This window comes from Palaemon carinicauda, chromosome 1, assembly GCF_036898095.1.
Source record: "Palaemon carinicauda isolate YSFRI2023 chromosome 1, ASM3689809v2, whole genome shotgun sequence".
NCBI classification, from domain to species: domain Eukaryota; kingdom Metazoa; phylum Arthropoda; class Malacostraca; order Decapoda; family Palaemonidae; genus Palaemon; species Palaemon carinicauda.
The window spans coordinates 127,893,737-127,915,950 of record NC_090725.1 but is presented as its reverse complement, the minus strand read 5'-3'; the positions used below and the strand labels follow the sequence as shown (position 1 = coordinate 127,915,950).

The 22,214-nt window shown below is 36.7% G+C and overlaps 1 protein-coding gene across 1 annotated transcript in view; it reads left to right on the top strand.

The window, feature by feature from the left end:
- The window catches only part of LOC137658640 (gamma-aminobutyric acid receptor alpha-like), a 240,619-nt gene that overhangs the window by 164,898 nt on the left and 53,507 nt on the right, over positions 1–22,214 (top strand). Inside the window, exons 4-6 of the mRNA XM_068393610.1 lie at positions 8,799–8,899; positions 11,978–12,045; positions 13,384–13,604. Coding sequence (XP_068249711.1) covers positions 8,799–8,899; positions 11,978–12,045; positions 13,384–13,604 — 390 coding nt within the window. The remainder of the gene's footprint in view (positions 1–8,798; positions 8,900–11,977; positions 12,046–13,383; positions 13,605–22,214) is intronic.

Here is a 22,214-nt window from a genome sequence, read left to right as displayed (position 1 = left end):
TGGGGGTGAGGAAGCTTTGGATGTAGTGTTAACGTTACGAAATACACTTAATCAAGCCACTGTGAATCGGCTTAATGTTGTTGAGAGAGCAGCTCTCATAGCTGATAGGCTTAACGAATATCAGGACATTTTAGGTAATTCCACTTGGGTTACTAACGATAATATCTCCGTGAAAGATTTTTTACGATTAATGTATTTAACTTGCATGACACTTATGTTGCCTGAAGCTTTAGTGCGGTGCTTTGATAAGAAGTTAATGCCTGCAAGTACGGAATTGGATGTCTATAAACAGATAAAGAAGCACATGTCCAAGTGTCCAGATCTCGATCCCGTGTTAACTCAAGTTTTTGCTAAGAATGAAACAAAACCACAAACAGTGAACGTAATTAATAATCCAGTAGCGGGAGTGACGTGTTACAACTGCAAACGTCAAGGTCACATAAGCGCAGACTGTAGAACGAAATTTTGTTCAGTTCACAACACAGGATCACATTCTTATAGTCAATGTTACGCGCGTAAGACACAACAATATCCTAGAAATACACAGTCAATTCCACAGTCAGTTCCATATGGAAATAAAAAGAAAAATCCTCATTTTAACAATAAGAAGAAACAACAAAATGTCAATGCAGTTCAGAGTCCGAAACAAACAAACACTTCTTCAAATATCGCTGAGCCTGGGCCGTCAAACCAGACCTCGCAAAGTCAGCCTAATTTTCAGAATGTGCAGAGCAAAGCAAATACCACATAGTTAACTCTAGAGGGGAAGAGAGTGATGTTGGGTCAAGGTCATTTATGTCAACATCAATAGTATTGAATAATCAATTTAATGTTTTATCAGATAATTGTGAGACAATAGATTTTCCTATGAAACACACGGCCGAATTAAGTAAAACAGTGCATGCTCCCGTAGATTTGCAACGAATTCATACAATAATAAGCCAAAATGAGTTACGGCCAACCTTATATGCTGTAAATTTAGAACACAAATCCTTTACGTTATTTTTTGACTCTGGTAGTCCACGTAATATTATGGATTTGAAGACGCATCATTTGTTGTTTTCGAACTTTCCGATTGAAAAATCAGGAATCAGACTTTCAGGTATAGGAAATAATGAATTAAACGTCATAGGCATAACTCATATTCAGTTCAGAGTCGGTAATCGCACGTTTGCCGATACATTTGTTGTTGTGAAAAACATTAATATGTATCCAGCTGTAATTATAGGATACCCATCTATGGGAAATCAAAACATTATCTTAGCTCCTGCAAAGCACGGCGTGTATATCAAAGGGAAATTCTATAAGTCTTCTAATACTTTAAAGTCAGTTTTGGATAAAAAGGAGACGACAAATGTAACCGTAACGTACGTTGAAGAACCAATAACTTGTCTCACTAGTAAAGAAATAATACACGCGACCCAGCAGAATTCTCGTTCACCCGTAATATCATCTTGCACGCAATATATCGAACCAAACATACCTTCGAATTTAATAGTGCAAATAAAGAAAACACTACCGGGATCTGAAATATTAATCCTTTCCGATACTTTGAAAACCAACGGATTGTCTGTCACACAAGCTATTTATACAGTAGGCTCACATCAGCAATGTAATATCGAAGTCTGTAATCATTTAAATAACACTTTAGTAATTCACAAAAATCAACATATCTTGGATGTAGAAGTTTATAAACATCGTATTCTTACCGTTGCTGAAATCAATCACTCTAAATCAGTTGCGGATGAATCCCTTTTACGATCTATTAAAAATAAAATCAGTAAGGACATTCAAGACGAAGAAATTCAGCAGAAAATTTTTGAACTTTTAAATAAATATACAGATGTCTTTTCCACTACGGATGGATCCTTAGGAAAAACAGATGTGATCGAGCATCAAATAAGGTTAAAAGACAAACAGAAAATTATATATGTACCCTCGTACAGACTCCCTATGAAATTCCAGAATGAAATAAATGATGAAGTAGGTAAAATGTTAGAGGAAGGAGTCATTAGAAAATCAAATAGCCCTTATAATTTTCCTTTAATAGTTGTACCGAAAAAAGATCGAACATGGCGTATCTGCGTCGACTTTCGTCGTCTAAACGAGGAAACGATCCCTGATCGATTCCCAGTGCCATGTACTGACGATATTTTGTCTTTGTTAGGTCAGAATAAATATTTTACCAGTTTGGACTTACTTAAAGGCTTTCACCAGATATCATTAGAAGAAGATAGTATCCCATACACAGCCTTCAGCACAGCCAGGGGACATTATGAATTTTTACGGATGCCTTTTGGTTTACGTTGTGCTCCTATAACATTTACAAGAATGATTAACATAGTGTTTGGAGACTTGTTAGGGGATATATTGCATGCCTATATGGATGATCTTGTAATCTTTTCCAACACCTTAGAGGAACATCTACGTAAGTTAGAACTAGTACTACAGAGATTAACACAACATAACTTAAGGGTAAAGATTAGTAAGTGTGAATTTTTCAAAACAGAATTAATATATTTGGGTTTCATGGTGTCAAGCCAAGGTCTTAAAGTAGTCCATGATAAGGTGTCGGCTATACGTAATTTTCCCATACCTACTAATGTCAAGGGAATACAGCAATTTCTGGGTTGTAGTGGATATTACAGGCGTTTTATACGCAACTATTCAATAATAGCCGCTCCTTTAACTGATCTTACGAAGAAGGGCGTAGATTTCATATGGTCTGAGCAACATCAACAGGCGTTTAATACTTTGAAAGATGAACTGTGTAGTTCTCCTATCTTAAAATTTCCTGACTTCGGTAAGGAATTCTTCATTGCAACAGACGCCTCAGACTTAGGAGTAGGAGGGGTATTGCTTCAGCAATATGATAAACAGTTTTTCCCGATAGCTTTCTATTCTCGAAAATTGAGAACTTCCGAAAGTAAGTATGCAGTAATAGACAAGGAAGGACTAGCTATTGTTAATTCGCTAGTGCATTTTAAGTTCGTAATTTACGGTTATCCCGTTAAGGTTCTTACTGACCATAAACCACTAACAGAGTTCTTTAAAGGCTTCAATCACAGCCCTAAACGAACTCGGTGGCATTTAATCATTCAAGATTTTGGCGCAAGAATCGGGTATTTACCTGGGAAAGCAAATATCATTGCGGATGCATTATCACGCAACCCCGTGTCATCTTGTACGGAGTCTTTAGCTGAATTAATAGATATATCAACATCCATGCCTATTGTAAAAACAATATCTGAACAAGAAGATTTAGGCTGGAGTGCGGAATTGTTACAGACTGAGCAAAGAAAAGATCAGAAAATAGAAACAATTATAAATGCTTTGAAAGGCAATCATAAAGAAAAAGAATATATAAAGTATAAGCAGCAGAATTATGTAATCAAAGATAATATTCTGTGTAGGACTGTGACAAGGAAAACCCGCAATACACCACATGTAACTAACGACCAGGTAGTAGTACCAAACTCACTTGTTTCCACTGTCCTGAATTGGTTGCATTCAAATCCATTACATGGACACCCTGGGTTCTCATTAATGTCACAGAAAGCCAAATCATTGTTTTATTGGCATACAATGCTTACAGATATAAAAAGACACATAGCTAATTGTCGCACATGTCAGGAAAACAAAGGGCATACGAAAACACCTGTTAGCTTAGGAGCTTATCCTGTTCCCAATCAACCCTTTGAAAGAATACATTTAGATTTGTTAACAGGATTTTACGAGTCAGACAGAGGGAATAAGCACCTCTTAGTAATTATAGATGCTTTAACTCGATATACAGAACTAATAGCGCTTAAAACTAAAACTGCGATTGAATGCGCTAGGAAGTTTTACGAGTGTTACATTTGTAAACATGGAATTCCACACATGATAATCTCAGACTCGGGTGGTGAATTTAATAATCACTTTCTTACCTCATTGTGTGAATTCCTCAACATAAAGAAGATCAATACCATGATATATCACCCAGAGTCTAATGGGCTAGTGGAAAGAGCAAATAGGAAGATATTAAATATATTAAGGGTAACACTAGGGGGATCAGACCCCAACTGGGATATTGCAATACCGGCGGCACTGAGTACTCTGAATCATTCATATCATATATCAATTAAAATGTCACCGCATGAAGCATTGTATGGTACCCCAGTTAGAACACCTTTCCATGTATTAACGCCTACAACTAATCTATCAAATCCTTTAAAAGAATGTATAAATGCAAGTATAAGTCGATATGATATCCTTCGAAAGAATTTAGAAGAATCACAAATCATAATGAAAAGGAATCATGATAAAATAGCGAAACCAACTAAAACATATACCGTGGGTGATAACATCTATATTCAAATCAATGTCAGAAAAGGGCTCAACTATAAACTAACACCTAAGTTTGAAGGCCCATTTAACATTTTGGAAACATTAACGGCCAATAGGTTTAGAATTCAAAACGTAGCCCAACCCACGGATGAGAGAATAGTACCATTGTCTCACATAAGAAATTAAAAAGAAGTGAGGAAAAATTTTAATTTTTGTAACTAATAAGTTTTCTTTTTAATACAGGAGTAATTACATATATTTTTTTCTCGTTACAGGTTTCCAAGATGAATTTTTTGTTGTTGGGAGTGATATTGTTCGCTCAGACATTTTTTTCGTATGGGATGAGTTCTAAGACTAAGAATATATATTTTAAATATGGCAATATAGTTGAAAGACAAGAAGACATTTTTATTACATCAACCAACGTAATTATCGAAGTGCATATGCAAGCAATTTTTCTTCAAGAGAATGATGTCACTAGCTTAAGAACCGCCATTTCAAGGTTTTCTGCATCATTGGATGAGTTGCATAGGAGACATTTTCATTTGACTACTAAGAGTTTGCTTTGATCAACATTAAAAGTTGCAGAGATGCTATCTGATGACTTGAAAAATAAGACTGGAGAGACAGGATCTTTGGCTTATGACCTTTTGATGTGGACTGTAGGACACGAACAAAAAGAAAGACGGAATCCGTTCATTTATGCTGCATTAAGCATCTTTGGGTCTGTTGCAAGTTTAGGTTTAGGACTTTCCAATCGTCTTAAAATTAGTAATCAAAATAAGAAAATTGAGTTCTTGACTCATAAAGATGAATTGATTATGTCAGAACTAAGGGATCAGTTAGCTTCAATCAATAAAATTATGGATTTGTTAAATGAACATTCAGATAATATCGTTCAAATTATGGAAGTACAGGATTTGTTAGCAACATTAACGTATTATGATTCAAAGATAGATCACATACATAACAGAATTGCACATTTCATTGAGAAATCCAAGGATTATGTAGAAGCTATCACGTTAGCAACTAAAGGTGTATTGTCGCCCCATTTGTTGCCTATACGTTACTTAAAATTAGTTCTGGAGAACACTCGGGATAACCTAGGCTATGTTCCTTTGTTAGACGAACATAGGTTAGAATTTTATTACAGCCTAATTACAGTAAACGTAGATAATAACAAGGTTAGGATTACAATTCCCTTTGATTCTTCTGATGCCTGGCAATCTTACAGGATATCACCATTTCCGACTTTCATGACGAATCACTCAAATCCAGTAATATCCAGTTTGACAGGACACGTATTGATTTCCCCAGACAAGGAAACATATACGGTCATTAAAGACTTAAATCAATTAACTCACTGTTCAGACGCAATGGATAGAAAAATATGTACAGCTGACTCATTTGAATTCCGTAAAAACTTGATGGATTCATGCGAGTTAGGTATAGTGCTAGACGGTGCTCTCTCCCATACAAGTGAAAATTGTCTGGATAAGCTTTATCCCTTTGACAATAAAGAATTCAATTGCAGACTAAATAATGGCTCGTGGATACGATACGACAAGGACGGCTTCAATGTATCATGCCCTGACGGATCCACATCATTTAACCACATCTTCGTCGCAGCAGATGGCTGTATCGGGACTTCCCCGAATTCCATGGTGACTGGCCTACGGACAATCATCAGAGAACGAGCTTACTTCGCGAACTTCACGTGGACCTCTACAACGCCCGCACTTCCTCTCCCCTATAAAGGAAGTGTGGCGAAACGCTTAATGAAACTTACCGAAAAGGACCACCTGTCGCCGACTTACAAAGAGATTCTTCACCCTATATTACTAGCAGGTTTATTGGTAACGGCGTTGATTTTTATCGCCGTGAACATCCTTGTTTGGCGTAGGTTACGGCACAGCAAGCAGCTACAAAGGAACGAGTTGAATAGCCCTGACAATACCCCTTACTTGATCCAGTTCAAAGCTGTATGAGTGGCCACCTCATTCGCTAAGGGAGTAATTTGTCAGGATGATGTTTGTATGAAAAGCTGACTAGTACGCTAGTAATATGTAATTAAAGAAATTCTCTACATTTGCATTGTTAAAAATACGTTTAAAATAACATTTAAAAAAATAAATAAAATAAAAAAGGATATAAATCATTTTTTTTCTCTCGGCATCTAATAAAAATATATCAGCCGGAATGTTAAAAAAGAAAAGAGAAAAAAAAAAAAAAAAAAAAATATAAGATATATAACAGAATCTATGGGCATCTAATAAAATGTATCAGCCCTATATATAAATATATATATATATATATATGTACGAAACCGTGGTACGTGTACGTACCAGGAATTTGTATTTGTGCACTAAAAATTGAGTATCTTGTTTCTGACAAAGGTAACAATTATTCTTTATCAAGTTACCGAATCATTTGTAAGTCAGAATTTGTTTTGTTTTTTGGTACCATGTAATCATTTGCTAGCAATGTACCATATATATGATCTTGGTTTTATCATGCATTTTTCTTTTTGCTTTGGTAATATCTTTTTTGTATGCATTATTGTTATTAGTTTTGATGTGCCTATTTGGACATTCGTCCTCAGTTGGATATAGCTAGTTTTGGACAATGAATGATACGTATGTCCAGTCACACCTAATAACCATGTTTCGGCTTGTTGTTAAATTTTTGTAAAAAAAAAATTGAGATAGCTGGCCGAGCTTATGTAATATTTAGAATAGTAATATTACATGTTTAAAACAAATGACGTAATATGTCATGTTGGTTGGAAGAGCTGGCCGTGAGATTTGCTATGGTCAACTCAAATTGTATACAGGATGTAAGATGCTAAGTTGTCATTCTTTCTTAGTGTCAACACATTATCTCTTCGTGTGAAAGTTTGTGACGTCACCGGATGCAGGTGTCTTCCGATTCCGTCACTTATCCAAATTAAAGCAAGTGTACGATTTTTGGGATATCAGTAATTTGTTCAGTTCTTATCTAAACTTCACCAGAATTGGTCATGTGGACCAACACAGCTTCCTCCAGTGATGGAGATGTTTAACTCAGTTGTTTATATACAATAAAACTTAAAAACCACTAAGATGTGTTCAATAAACCATTTAAATACATCTGAAAACAACTCATACTCAAATGTGTGCTTAAGACAGTAGCACACCAATATATATATATATATATATATATATATATATATATATATATATATATATATATATGTATATATATACGTATATATACTTATATATATATATATATATATATATATATATATATATATATATATATATATGTATATGTGTATGTACGTATATATATATATATATATATATATATATATATATATATATATATATATATGTATATACATATATATATATATGTATATATATATATATATATATATATATATATATAAATGTATATATATATGTCTGTGTGTAAATATATATATATATATGTGTGTGTATATATATTATATATATTATACATATATATATATATATATATATATATATATATATATATATGTATATACATATATATATAAATGTATATATATATATATATATATATATATATATGTCTGTGTGTAAATATATATATATATATATGTGTGTGTGTATATATATTATATATAAATTATACATATATATATATATATATATATATATATATATATATATATATATATATATATATATATATATATATATACAGTATGCATATATTTTCATCATCATCATCAGCCCTTGATAGTTAATTCGACGACAAAGGCTTCAAACATTCCCTCACACTCCCGTCTGTTTATGGTCTTTCTATAACATTCTAAACCCCCTAAATTTTCTTAGCTTGTCAATCCGTTGTCTTCTCTTCCTCCCCCTGCTTCATTTGAAACCTAAAGGGAATCATTCTTTTATTCTAAATGCCCATCTATTACCTGTCCTTCTCATTATATGTCGTGCCCATGTCCATTGCTTTTACTTACTTATTAGTAGAATATCCTTTAATTTAGGATGGTTTCGTATCCAAACACAGTCAAGCTTATAATGTATATATATATATATATATATATATATATATATATATATATATATATATATATATATATATATATATGTATATACACACACAAACACACACACACACACACATATATATATATATATATATATATATATATATACTATATATATACATGTATATATTTATATATATATATATATATATGTGTGTGTGTGTGTCTACGTCTGTGTACCCATACTCGTATATGTATACTGTATACAGTATATTGTCTATAAGCATGCTGTTCAAGAGAGTGGTAGAATATCTGGAGTTCCTTACATGAATAAGTAGCTCTTGTGAGTTCCTTTTCTCACAGGAGCAAAGAATGGTTATGAAACAACTTTTTACCACATCTTCGTTTTATTGCTCTTCCTCCTCTTTTACCGTAGGTCAGGGACGATGCGTCAAATAACGCCAACTAAAAATATTTCTTCTCTCCTGGACAATTTACTGCACGGATATGATCAAAAGCTCCGTCCGTCATTTGGAGGTAAAGTCCTTTCTCTAACAGTTAATTTCAGCTAGCTTTTATGAAGGTTTATGAATATTACACGTTGTAAACATGTCTTAAAAAGTGTGTGTGTGTGAGAGAGAGAGAGAGAGAGAGAGAGAGAGAGAGAGAGAGAGAGAGAGAGAGAGAGAGAGAGAGAGAGAGAGAGAGAGAGAGAGTAATACTATGAAAAATGTTCATAAGGGAAAAGAAAAATTAATTGAAGAAACTAGGAGAGAAAATCTCACACGATGACACACTTATGGGCATGACAATACATTGAAAAGGGCTACTGAAAGTGATTGAGATTTGATATTCAATATGGATTAAAAAGTTGAAAATAAAAAGGTTTGAGGATAATTGTAGTTCCTGTTATGTGAAGACAGCTAGACCAGTGAAATATCTTTCGAGAGTTTGGAAGGAGGTATACCTCCAATACTTATTTTCTCTTAGAAGAATGGAAAGGCAAATTAAAAATTCAATACGATCGAAATAGAATTTCAGTAATATCCACAGAAAAGTTTCAGGAAAATTATAACCTAATAAATTTTGTTTATGGATTAATCTTCAGGGAAAGACAAAGTTGTGTTCTTAAGATTGAACAATAAAATTAACGGCATCTCAGATATTTTATGATAACATCGTGGCATCTGGGATGTGATAAGAATTAGGTATTAGATTGTTTGTCGGAAAAAGTCAAATAATATATCAGTAACATGACATTAAAATTTGCGGATAACAAAGACAATTACAGAGTTTGGGTATAAGTTGAAGTGGATGACTTATGATTAATGATTGCTTATCGTTGTCTTTTCTATAGGAAAAGTGTAGGGATTGATTAAATATGGTAAATAATAGAAAGTAAATAAAACCTAATATTGAAATACAATGAGGTTAAGGATGCTTTGCTAAGTGTTAATATCTAAAAAAAATTACGTATTGTGGTATCTAAAATTGTTCCAGGTTGTGGTAAATTGAGTGTAATGTGATTCCCAGACAAGAAGAACAATAGGGAAGTATAAAAGTATGAAAAACATTAGACTGAATGAAGGAAAGTTTATGCAGTCTTCTTTTGGGAAGAATAAAGAGCGTTGAATATTCATGGAAAATAAGTTTAAGTTATTTAGTGGGTCATCTGTATATATTATGAAGACGAACAGGAATGAAAATATTGAAATAATGATGCAAAAAGGGAGAACTATAATTGTTGAATTATTAATAGACTTTTAATCATGATCTGGGGTGACTTGATGGTATGATGGTAATTAATGGCATTATTTGATATAAAACTGCATTACTGTGGTTATCTCTGAGAAACATATGTAGGCTAAGGAAGGGATCAAATTTGCAAGTTTATCAAGAGATACAATAGGAAGTAGTGTAGAAATATTTGAAGAATGAATATGGCTTCATTAGGGCTGTATGGTGTATAGTATGATGGTATTTTAGGGAGTGAGCTAAAAGTAAATAGAAGCCTTTGTAGGTGAAAGAAAAGGTATGGATTAAGTGATATTTTTGCGAATCGTTGTATGAAGAGTATGAAAATAAAGACAAAATGTTCTTGTTGCGTATACGAATCTGTTACAAGATGATAACAGAATTCTTAGAGATGCAATGTGAACAGGGTTGAGGATGTGTGGTAGAAAAAATACTTAATTTCAAGTAACTTAAATAGAGTTTTCTTCGTGAGCATGAAACGTATTAGGATGCAACAATGGAGAGTGAACGGATTGATGCAAAAGTTAATCTGAAATTTAAGAATAAGGTGTTCTGTCTCCGAAACTGCCTAATATTTCATATAGGGAGTGGCAAGACCTTGGGGAGTGGTGACAAAAATAAAGATAAACGTCGCATGATATGGGTGAAAAGATTCTGGGAAAGAAATATGCCGTTAATCATATGTATAATGTTGGATGTTTGCAGATGATTTACTGGTAGTTGGTATTATTTTACAGAAAATTCAGAAACTAGTGAAAGGTTTTGTAAGCAAAGAAAGGTGCAGGGCAATGTTTGCGAGAGTATGGTCATGGACGGAAATGGAAGTCAATAAAGGATGCAATAAATATCAGTAGAGATGGCGGAAGATCGGAATTAATTAGACTTGATTTATGAATATCAAGCCGGCCGATGGGGTTGATGAGGACATTCAGCTGGTGAAACCCCCTCCAGTTATACATTGGAGTAAGAGTTTAGATTAGAGTGTGGACAGGAAGATAGAAGAGAAGAAGCGGAACGTGGGTATATTAAAATGATATAAAGAAAGTACAGCTGGGAGCAGTCCTTTAAGTACTTCGTGTAGGTATCTAGACACGAATATAATGTTTGATAACAGGCCGAGATAAGAGGTAATGCATGGTCTATTCAAGGAAGGTACTGAGACCTTTACATGGAGAAAGTTTGCTTAGGTATTAACAGGTTGCTTGGCACTATGGCCTTATAACATTGCAATCCTTTCACACATTATGCATCACCATTATTTTGTTCTTTTGTCCTCTCATATTCTGTATTTTTAAGTCCCGTGATTTTGTTCAGCTTCTGAAAAAAGCCTGAGAGCACATGATATTCTTTCTGAAGAGATATGCAATACACCCATTTATACATACATACATACATACATACATACATAAATATATATATACATATATATATATATATATATATATATATACATATATATATATATACATATATATGTAAATGTGTGTGTGTGTGCGGGTTAGTTTTATTTGACAAAAGGAGTAAAATAGAAAATAATAAATTTCCTATGGTTTTTTAACAAAATTTCTGTAGATAAAGACTGGCGGAAGGAGAAATTTAAGAATCTATTGGAAGCCAAACATTCAGGAAATGCAAAAGAAAAAACCATAGAAATATGAATTTAAAGTAGTGGGGAAGGGCTATAAGGAATCTATAGAAATAGTAGAAATCAGAACTAGGATTTATTTTGTTTGTAACCTTCTTCAATCTGTCATTCAACACCGAAAGTGGTTACTTCCTTTCTTTAATAATTTTAAGGTTTTATGGCTCTTAACCTCTATATGGGGTCACAAGCAATTGCTAAATCACACCTTTTAGCAGGTTCTCCAACCATGGTGACAATCGACATTGAGGTCCGAAGTATGAGTCAGATATCGGAGATGGATATGGTGAGTTTTACTTTGCTTTTGCAATCATGAAATGTATATACAAGGTACGAAGAGAGAGAGAGAGAGAGAGAGAGAGAGAGAGAGAGAGAGAGAGAGAGATCACTTTTGTAACACATATTCTTAAATGCATGGTAGGATTGATAAGGGTGATATTATGTGAGGATGTGTAGGAAGTTACATGACGCCATTGGCAGTCTTACAAGAGTGCTCTGGGGCTTTCGTATTAAATCTCCTTATGCAGTCATATCCACAAGAGTCCGATTGAAAGGAAAATAAACAAACTCAAAATGATTTGTTGGATACCTCAAGGTGAACAAAAGCTAAGAAAACAGAACATATTGGATATAGATTACTAAATATATATAACTGAATCTATAATCGTGAACAAATATCTCCCGCTTCTTTATGACAACTAATATTCGAATAGAAATAAATCAAAACAGCTTAAAAGCTCTTTTTCCATATTTTTTCATAGTCAGTGTTATTCTAATAATTTTTAGCTATAATAATCCCATATACTCGTTAGTTCGAAAGAATTTCACAAAATAAATAACAGTTGTACTTTTACAAAACTGTTGGACTTTTGATTGAACTTGAAATCTTTAGACGCAAGTACATTAAATTTGTGAAGGCAAAGTAGGGGCTAAAACTATATGTGTATTTTATGATAAAAGGAAGGTACTGAAATGAAATGATCAAATTTGATCGAATTCGCTAGTATCTGGTTACTGAGAAAATTGCTGATATTTCAGAAAAATAAAATACGCCAGAAAAATAAACACCAAAAAAAAGTAGGCAAGACCCCTATTGAGAGCTTTGCAACAAGAAAAATCGTAACTTTAGAAAGAAATGCAATACTAATCAATATCTGGTAATACAGTTTTATCAACGCCGATTTTAGCTGCAGAATCTTTTTTAAAGTGTAGTACTGAAGAGCTCTTGTGATAAGGAGTTAAGAAATGTGTAATTTACCCAGTGTTCGACAGATAAAAACTTAATTAATTAATTATTTTTTTTTTCATAAGAAATTACTGTGAATCAAGATCGCAATTTTGAAATGTAGAAAACAATGTAACGTCTTGAAAAACTGTCAAGATTTCTCAAAGTAGCTAGTAAACTTGCATTTTGGATCCTTGATAAATGTGTTTTCTAATATTCCTATGATATTCCTAGTACTCCTTTTTTTTACACCCTTTAAGTCCTCTTTCACTGCTATGAATGCCTTTATCTTTATGAAGTAAATGATGTTAGTAGCTTTTCTTAATTTTGAGTAATCACTCTCTTACTTCAAATCTTTCATTAACTGAGTTTTATCTGCCCCTTTTCCTTTCATTCCAGACATACTCGATGGACTGCTACTTCCGCCAGTCGTGGGTCGACGAACGTTTAGCTTTCTCAGACCTGGACGAGGCCTTCACTTTATCCGTGGCTGTGCTGGAAAAGCTCTGGAAGCCAGACACGTTTATTTATAATGGCAAACAGAGCTACGTTCATCTACTGACCACGCCGAATAAATTCTTTAGGCTTTATCAGAATGGCAAGATCTTGTACTCATCCAGGTAACTAAAGAAATTTACAGTTTTTCCCTTTGAGACACCGGTAGTCTTTCCTTTCCTAGGCAACGTAAGAAAAACTATCGGTCTCGGTTTTTATAGGTATTTAGAGAAAACTGTTGATTTAATAAACTTTCACTATTTACCTAAACTTCTAAAGAGTTCCTACTGATACTTGATTTTAATAAGGTAATTTACTTATAGATGAAAAGTTATTTGACGTTATTTACTTTGATTAAGCTAAAACAAATGACATGTCTACGTGGAGAAAGCAATCGAAGGCCTTTACTGCCCTCTCCAAAGCGATGATAAATAATCGTGGTTTGCCTTTCGATGAAGCAAAATAAAACGTACTATACAGGCGGCAGCGAAAGAAACATTTGCCAGATTTATTTCTACGACTTCTAAGACTTTTAGCACATTTACTTTCTTACATTAAGTTTGTCTTATGAAGATTCTGATTACTTGATCACTTAATATATCGTATCCCGATTTGGTATACATTTTATGTTAGTTTGACTGATGTTTTTCCACGAATAATAAGATTAAAAAGGGCCTTTTTTGCGATACTTCCCTTGTATAAATTCAATACATGCTGTAATTATTTTTCTTATACATACACCCCTGCTATATTCTCATATATACCATGCAAAATAAAAGAATAAAATATACTTTGGTTTCATATACCATTTGCAGATCATTCATATAAGGGTTTTTAGTTTTACCCGCCCCTCCCCCCACCCCCCCCACCCTCTCTCTCTCTCTCTCTCTCTCTCTCTCTCTCTCTCTCTCTCTCTCTCTCTCTCTCTCTCGTGACCTTCGAATAACTTATTTTTTCTGAGCACTGAACTTCGTTTCTTCAATTACGGTTAGCCATCAATTGTATTGTATGTGTGCGTACAATTAAATGTAAACTTATTAAAGAGTAGCGCTATATCAAGAATATTCTACGTATGTTTTAGTTCTTATACAAAGCACATGAGAGAGAGAGAGAGAGAGAGAGAGAGAGAGAGAGAGAGAGAGAGAGAGAGAGAGAGAGAGAGAGAGAGAGAGAGGAGGGATACTTAAAAGCGCCCCCCCCCCCCTCCCTCTTATTACCTCCAAGCTGAAGTACGTCAACAACATGAATTAGATCGGTAACAATCGGAAGATCTTGGCAATGCGTTTCTGGTGTCTATATGTTAATTTCAACTCTGTTCTTCTGGCACCATTAAGAAGGGTCTACCTGACGCTCTATGAAAACAAGTCAGAAGATATTTTCTCCTTAACTTAGAAATTAGCATTAGTTGTTTCTTCAACAAAAGAAAATGTGCTCTATGTGGGAGATAGTAACAACTTTATACATGCAAGTAAACAAAACAAAAAATTTAGAGTCTTTTCACGTAAAACCTGTTTGTCTTTAGCAGACTTTAACGGTAATGGGAGTTGTTAACAAAATTTAATGTAAACGAGCAAAATAGAAAAGGACACAGGACACAGGACGATATGACGTTCTGTAAGGGATGAAAAGTTTGAATAAAGGAGGAAAATAATAAACGAAGGAGGAAGGTGCAAAACTACTTAAGGAGACTTGACGAGAGAGAGAGAGAGAGAGAGAGAGAGAGAGAGAGAGAGAGAGAGAGAGAGAGAGAGAATGTTGTATGAACGGGTGTTGGTTGTATGTACGGTTGTGTATTTGGGAGAGGAGGGGGGTGGCTGGTGAGAGAGCTGCAACCCCATGTGGAGAGAGAGAAACGGATGAGACAATAGAGAGAGAGACAGAGAGAGAGAGAGAGATCGCTTGTCTTTGTCGTAAGCAGAAGGAATGTCACCCTTGTGTTAAACAACAAACTCTAACGCAAACCTCAATTCCACTTCTTCCTTTGAACTTTGATGAGGTAAATACCGATGGCAGAGATTCAGCATTTGCTTGACTGTCTCAGGTGAATGCTTAAATATATTTTATTTCATTTTGAAATAGCTTTTTTTTTTCACTAGTCTGGCATGAAATAATCTATTATTTAGACGGCTTAATTGAACCATAGATAACTTTAACTCATTCATACAACCGAGTTTATCACGGAGCATATTTATAATTACGACGATTTAGGTAGGCATATCCTCTCGAAGCTCTTTCTTGCTGAATTACTTTCTCATAGGTAACTTTTGTCGTAAACAAAGAGTTTACCGGTTAAAATATTTTTTTTTTCACTTTCCAATCTTTTAGGACAGGGCAACCATTTCCAATTACGGATATACTTCCATGCATGACAAATCATATAGCGGTCCTAACCAAACTTACGACACCGTGTCCTTGCCTAACAAAGGTACTAGGTCCCCTTGCGAACAACTCACCCCCCCCCCCCTCGCCCCGTTTGCCGTGTTTTTACCTAAAGGGCGGGTTATTGTCCCAGTGCAAACCCACATCATGCCGTGCCCTTACCTAACGATAACGAGGGTTTAAGTCCCCTTGCAACCTCCCAAAACGCCATTTCTTATTACGAACCTCAAGATGCCTTGTCCTTACATAACGGGGTGCTATGTCGTCATGCAGGCCCCCCAAAAGCTGTTTCCTTACCTAACGTGGATGCTATGTTCCCTTACCATGTCTTTACCTAATGGGATATTATGTCTCACTGCGAATCCCCAGGATGCTGTGTACTTACCTAACAGGGATGCTATGTTTCCCTGTGACCTCCAAGATGCTGTGTCCTTATCTAACTGGGGTGCTATGTCCTTCTGCGATGATGCTATGTCCCCTTGTGACCTCCAAGGATGCCATGTCCTTACCTAACAGGGTGCTATTTTCCCATGTGACCTCCAAGGATGCCGTGTCCTTACCTAATAGGAGTGGTATGTTCCCCTGTGACCTCCAAGGATGCTGTATCCTTAACTAATAGGGGTGCTATGTCCCACTGCGATCCCCAAGGAAGTCATGTCCTTACCTAACAGCATGCTATGTCACACTGCAACCTCTAAGTATGCCGAGTCCTTAACTAATGGGGATACTACGTTCCCCTTGTGATCTCCAAGGATTCTGTGTCCTTACCTAGCAGGATGTCAAGTCCTACTGCAATCCCCAAGGATGCCATGTACTTACCAAACGGGGTGCTATGTTCCCCTGTGACCTCCAAGGATGCCGTGTCCTTATCTAACGGGGATGGTATGTTTCCCTGTGAACCTCAAGGATGCTGTGTCCTTACCTAATGGAGATGGTATGTTTCCCTGTCACCTCCAAAGATGCCATTTCCTTACCTAACAGGGAAACTATGTTTCCCTGTGGCCCTGAAGGATGCTGTCTCCTTAACTAGCGGGAGTGCTATGTTCCACTATGATCCCCAAAGATGCCGTGTCCTTACCTACCAGGGATAGTATGTTTACCTGTTGCCTCCACGGAGGCCATGTCCTTCTCTAATGGAGGTGCTATGTCCTGCTGAGATCCCCAAGGATGCTGTGTCCTTACCTAATAGGATGCTATGTCCCATTGCGATCCCTAAAGAGGCTGTGTCCTTACTTAACAAGATGCTATATCACATTGCAACACCCAAGGATGCCATGTCCTTACCAAACAGGGATCCTATGTTCCCTTGTGCCCTCCACGGATACCATATGCTTATCTCATGGGAATACTATGTTCCCATGTGACCTCCAAGGATGCTGTGTTCTTATCTAACTGGGGTGATATGTCCCACTGAGATCCTCAAGGATGCCGTGTTCATACCTAACAGAATGCTATGTCACACAGCAACCCCCAAGGATGCCATTTTCTTACCTAACGGGGATACTATGCACCCCTGTGACCTTCCAGGATGTCGTGTCCTTACCTAACATAATGTTAAATCCTACTGCGATCCCTAAGGATGTCGTGTCCTTATGTAGTAGGATGCTATGTTCCCCTTTGACCAGCAAGGATGCCGTGTCCTTACCTAATGGGATGCTATTTTCTCCTGTGACCTCCAAGGATGTAATGTCCTTACCTAATGGCGGTCTTATGTTCCCCGGTGACCTCCAAAGATGCCATGTCCTTACCTAACAAGGGTGGTATGTTCACTGCAATCCCCAAGGATACCGTGTCCTTACCTAACGGGGATATTATGTTCCCCTGTGACCCCAAAAGATGCTGTGTCTTTACCTAATGGGGGTGCTATGTCCTACTGCGATCCCAAGGCTGCCGTGTCCTTACCGACAGGGATACTATGTACTCCTGTGGTCTCCAAGGATGCCATGTCCTTATCTATCAGAGGGGCAATGTCCCACTGCGATTCCCCAGGCTGCCGTGTCCTTACCTAACAGGATGCTATGTCCCACTGTGATCACCAAGGAGGTTGTATCCTTACTTAACAGGATGATATGTCACATTGCAGCCCCCAAGGATGTCATGTCCTTACATAACGGGGATACTAGGTTCCCTTGTGACTCCCATGAAGATGTGTCCTTACCTAACAGGGGTGCTAAGTCTCTCTGTGATCCCCAAGGATGCCGTGTCCTTTCCTAACAGGATACTATGTCACACTGCGACCTCCAAGGATGCCGTGTCCTTATCTAATGGGGATGCTATGTTGCCTTGTGACCTCCAAGGATGACGTTTCCTTACCTACCAGTATGTTAAGCCCTACTGCGATCCCCAAGGATGGTGTGTCCTTACCAAAAGGGGTGCTATGTTCCCCTATGACCTCCAAGGATGTCGTGTTCTTACCTAACTGGGGTGCTATTTTTGCCTGTGACATCCAAGGATGCTGGTTCCTTACCTTATGGGGATAATATGTTCCCCTGCGACTTCAGGAGGATGCTGTGTCCTTATCTAACGGGAATACTATGTTCCCTTGTGACCCCCAAAGGATGCTGTGTTCTTACCTAATGAGGGTGCTATGTCCCACGGCGAATCCCATGGGTGCTATCAGAATGCTAGGTCACACTCTGACCCCCGAGGATGCCGTTTCCTTGTGTAACGGGGATACACTGTTCCCCTGTCGCCTCCAAGGATGCCGTATCCTTACCTAACAGATGTGAAATCCTACTGCAATCCCCAAGGATGCCATGTTCTTACCTAAAAGGATGTGAAATCCTACTGCAATCCCCAAGGATGCCATGTTCTTGCCTAATGGGTGCTATGTTCCCCTGTGACCACCAAGAATGGCGTGTCCTTACCTAATGGGGATACTCTATTCCCCTGTGACCCTCAAGGATGCTGCATCCTTATCTAACAGGGATGCTATGTCCTACTGCAATCCCCAAGGATGCCGTGTCCTTACCTAACAGAATACTATGTCACATTGCAACCCTCGATGATGCCGTTTCACTATCTAACCTGGACACTATGTTCCTCCGTGACCTCCAAGGATACCATGTCCTTACCTAACAGGTTGTGAGGTCCTACTGCAATCCCCAAGGATGCCGTGTCCTTACTCAATAGGTGCTATGTTCCCCTGTGACCTCCAAGGATGCCGTTTCCTTACCTAACAAGGGAGCTATTTTACCTGTGACCTCTAAGGATGCTGTGTCCTTACCTGATGAGGGTGCTGTGTCCCACTTTGACCCTTACGGGTACCGTGTCCTTACTTGACGGGGTTGATATGTCCCCCTAAAACCCACCCCCTGATGCCGTAACCATACCTAACAATGGTATCATCTTTATCATCAGGACTCATTCTAGGGTGAAATTTCACTATTTTGGAATCATGCAAAGCAAAATGAAAATTGTTCCTCGAAGGAATAATTTGATGAGTTATTTACCAAATTATAATAGCAAACTTCTAAACATCCTTTCTTCTTAATCTTCCAATATCATGAGCATTAAAAAGGATTAGTGAATAATTGTGGGAAAAAAAAGTGTATGGAAAAAGTTAAGATCAGTAGAGCATAAGAAATATTTACCAATGATGAAAAGAAATGAACAATAATGCTAAAGAGGAAAACCACGCATGAATTTTTCTCTATTATGAGATTGAAATGATTCGAAATATTTTATTAGTGTGTCTTCTCCGTCCCGCTCTTGAAATTAGATTACAATTTCTAAACAGGTTTTTTGTGAGATTTTTCCTGTTCACAGCAGTTTTTCTCCTTATAATTGTCATAAAATACACATTTTACCAAGGAAGAATAAGTCATGAGCAAACGATAATGTATAAAATGAAAGAGATTTTAAGTAGATCACATTAACAAGAGAGAGAGAGAGAGAGAGAGAGAGAGAGAGAGAGAGAGAGAGAGAGAGAGAGAGATTGGACTTGTGGGTAAATAACGTATGAAAGCACAACGACTAAAGTGTGGCCTACTAGTCTCGAGAAAAGCAAAAGCTGAAACAAGAACTTTGAGCGACGTCCCTTTTTCACCTCGCTTCTCTTCACATTCCAGGCGATGAATGTTTTCATAAACATTTCTTTTCCTCCTTCTCTTTTTCAAGTGAAAAATAAAAACGGTGAAATTTCAACCCACGTGACCGCACAGCAGACCAACAACAATCGTACAAGAGAGGAGCTGAATCAAGCTCTCCAACAAAGGAGATGAAATTCTCGATGCATAAAAAAGAACACAAAAATATCTTCTCGATTGTGTATCGTAGACAAAAGAAGTGTAGGTGGGACAAACGCCGCAATATCAAAATCAGCAATATATTCACATAATAGGCCAAACCACACTTGATGCTGCTTTTTCCATTGTTTGTTAGTAAATAAAAATGACAATTCCTGATTCTAGGCTGACAAAGAATTGTGCAAGAAGTATAATATTTTTTTTCTAATATTCATTCTTTATATTTCATTGTTTATAAGTGAGCATATGCTTAAAAAAAGTGAACGTGATTCAATTGAAAAATACCGAACGTTAGATTGTTGTTATCTGAACACAAATTTGTAACCGTAAAATGATGCCAATTCAAATAACTTATCACGCAATAACAATGGTAATATCTCAGGCTCGTTTAAGTCTCAAGTCCTGTCTAGGTAGCTGATGAGAGACTTAAAAATGCCACCAATGACTTTAACATCCTCAAACTTCACTTATGAATAATATTCATAATATCAACTATCATCTGGATGTCTTGAGGCCTCTCGATAGTTTTATTCATCAATTTGTTAATTAAATCGTTTCCACTAATAGAGTAGCTTTAGAGAAAGAAACAAACAAGACAATGGTCATCGCTAAATTCATGATTGGCTGGCTGTATTCAGTATTAACTTTAGCGAGAAAACAGTCTGAAGCCACTGGAAGACTTATAAAGATGTCTCATCAACAACACACCAAACTTTCTATATGCATCGCGCCATTCACTTCTATGGTATCTGGCATGGTTCTCAGTTTCTTGGATATCAAAGCCCTTTCAATACTTATTAATAGGTAGTAGGTTGGCCAGGGCACCAGCCGCCCGTTGAGATACTACCACTAGAGAGGTATTGGATCCTTTGACTGGCCAGACAGTAATGCATTGGATCCCTCTTTCTAGTCACGGCTTATTTTTTCTTTGCCTACACTTACACAGAATAGTCTGGCCTATTCTTTACATATTTTCGTCTTTCCTCATACATCTGACAACAATGAGATACAACACTTCTTCACCCAAGGGGTTAATTACTGTACTGCAATTTGTTCAGTGTACTTTCCTCTTGGTAAGGGTAGAAGAGACTCTTTAGCTATGGTAAGCAGCTGTTCTAGGAGAAGGACACTCCAAAATTAAACCATTGTTCTCTAGTCTTGGGTAGTGCCATAGCCTCTGTACCATGGTCTTCCACTGCCTTGGGTTAGAGTTCTCTTGCTTGAGGGTACACTCGGGCACTCTATTCTATCTTATTTTTTTTCTTCCTCTTGTTTTTTTGAAATGGTGTGTTGGGCAGGCTTAATAGAAGGGCCATGGATGCCTGGTGGTTTATCAAGAGGTTGTCTTTTCCTTTTTCTGATTTTTTCTTCTCAAAACCATCCTTACTGTCCTCCCTTCAGTTGAAGTGGCTATCCTGGAGGGTATTTAGCCTTGCATGGTGTATCGGCTCCTCCATGTTGACCAGTTTTTCCGACTTTTTACTATAGTCTATGGGTATCATCAATCACTTTTTTTTATTATTCTGTACATATTGTTTTTGTTATAATTCTTGTTAATCTAGTTTTTAAGTATGATGTCTCTTTCTTATTTCTATTAATTCTTATGCTGTCTGGAGACATTGAGCAAAATCCGGGACCAGTACGTCCTAGATTTCGTCAATGTCGTCTTCTGTATTGCAATATTCGTGGTCTTCATGCAAATATCCAAGACCTTACAGTTGCGTCCAGACAGTATGATATTCTTTTGTGCTCAGAAACTTTGGTTTCTAATATGAGGCACTCATCTGAGCTCCTTATAACTGGTTTTAAGAAGCCAATAATGCTGAAACGTGATGCCATTCCTAGGGCCAGGGGAATGGCGGTGTATATTAAGACCGAGTACCCTGCTTCTCATAAGTCCTGCTATCAATGTGGATGTCATGAGATTCAGGTAATAAAAGTTTGTGGCAGGCATAACAACTTTTATTTGTGTTCGATCTACCGGAATCCAGACATGGATGATTCTATCTTCGATTGTCTTCTTACCATTATGGCTAAGATACAAGAAGATGATAGAAAGGCTTCTTTTGTCTTTGTTGGTGATTTTAATGCTCACCATAGGGAGTGGTT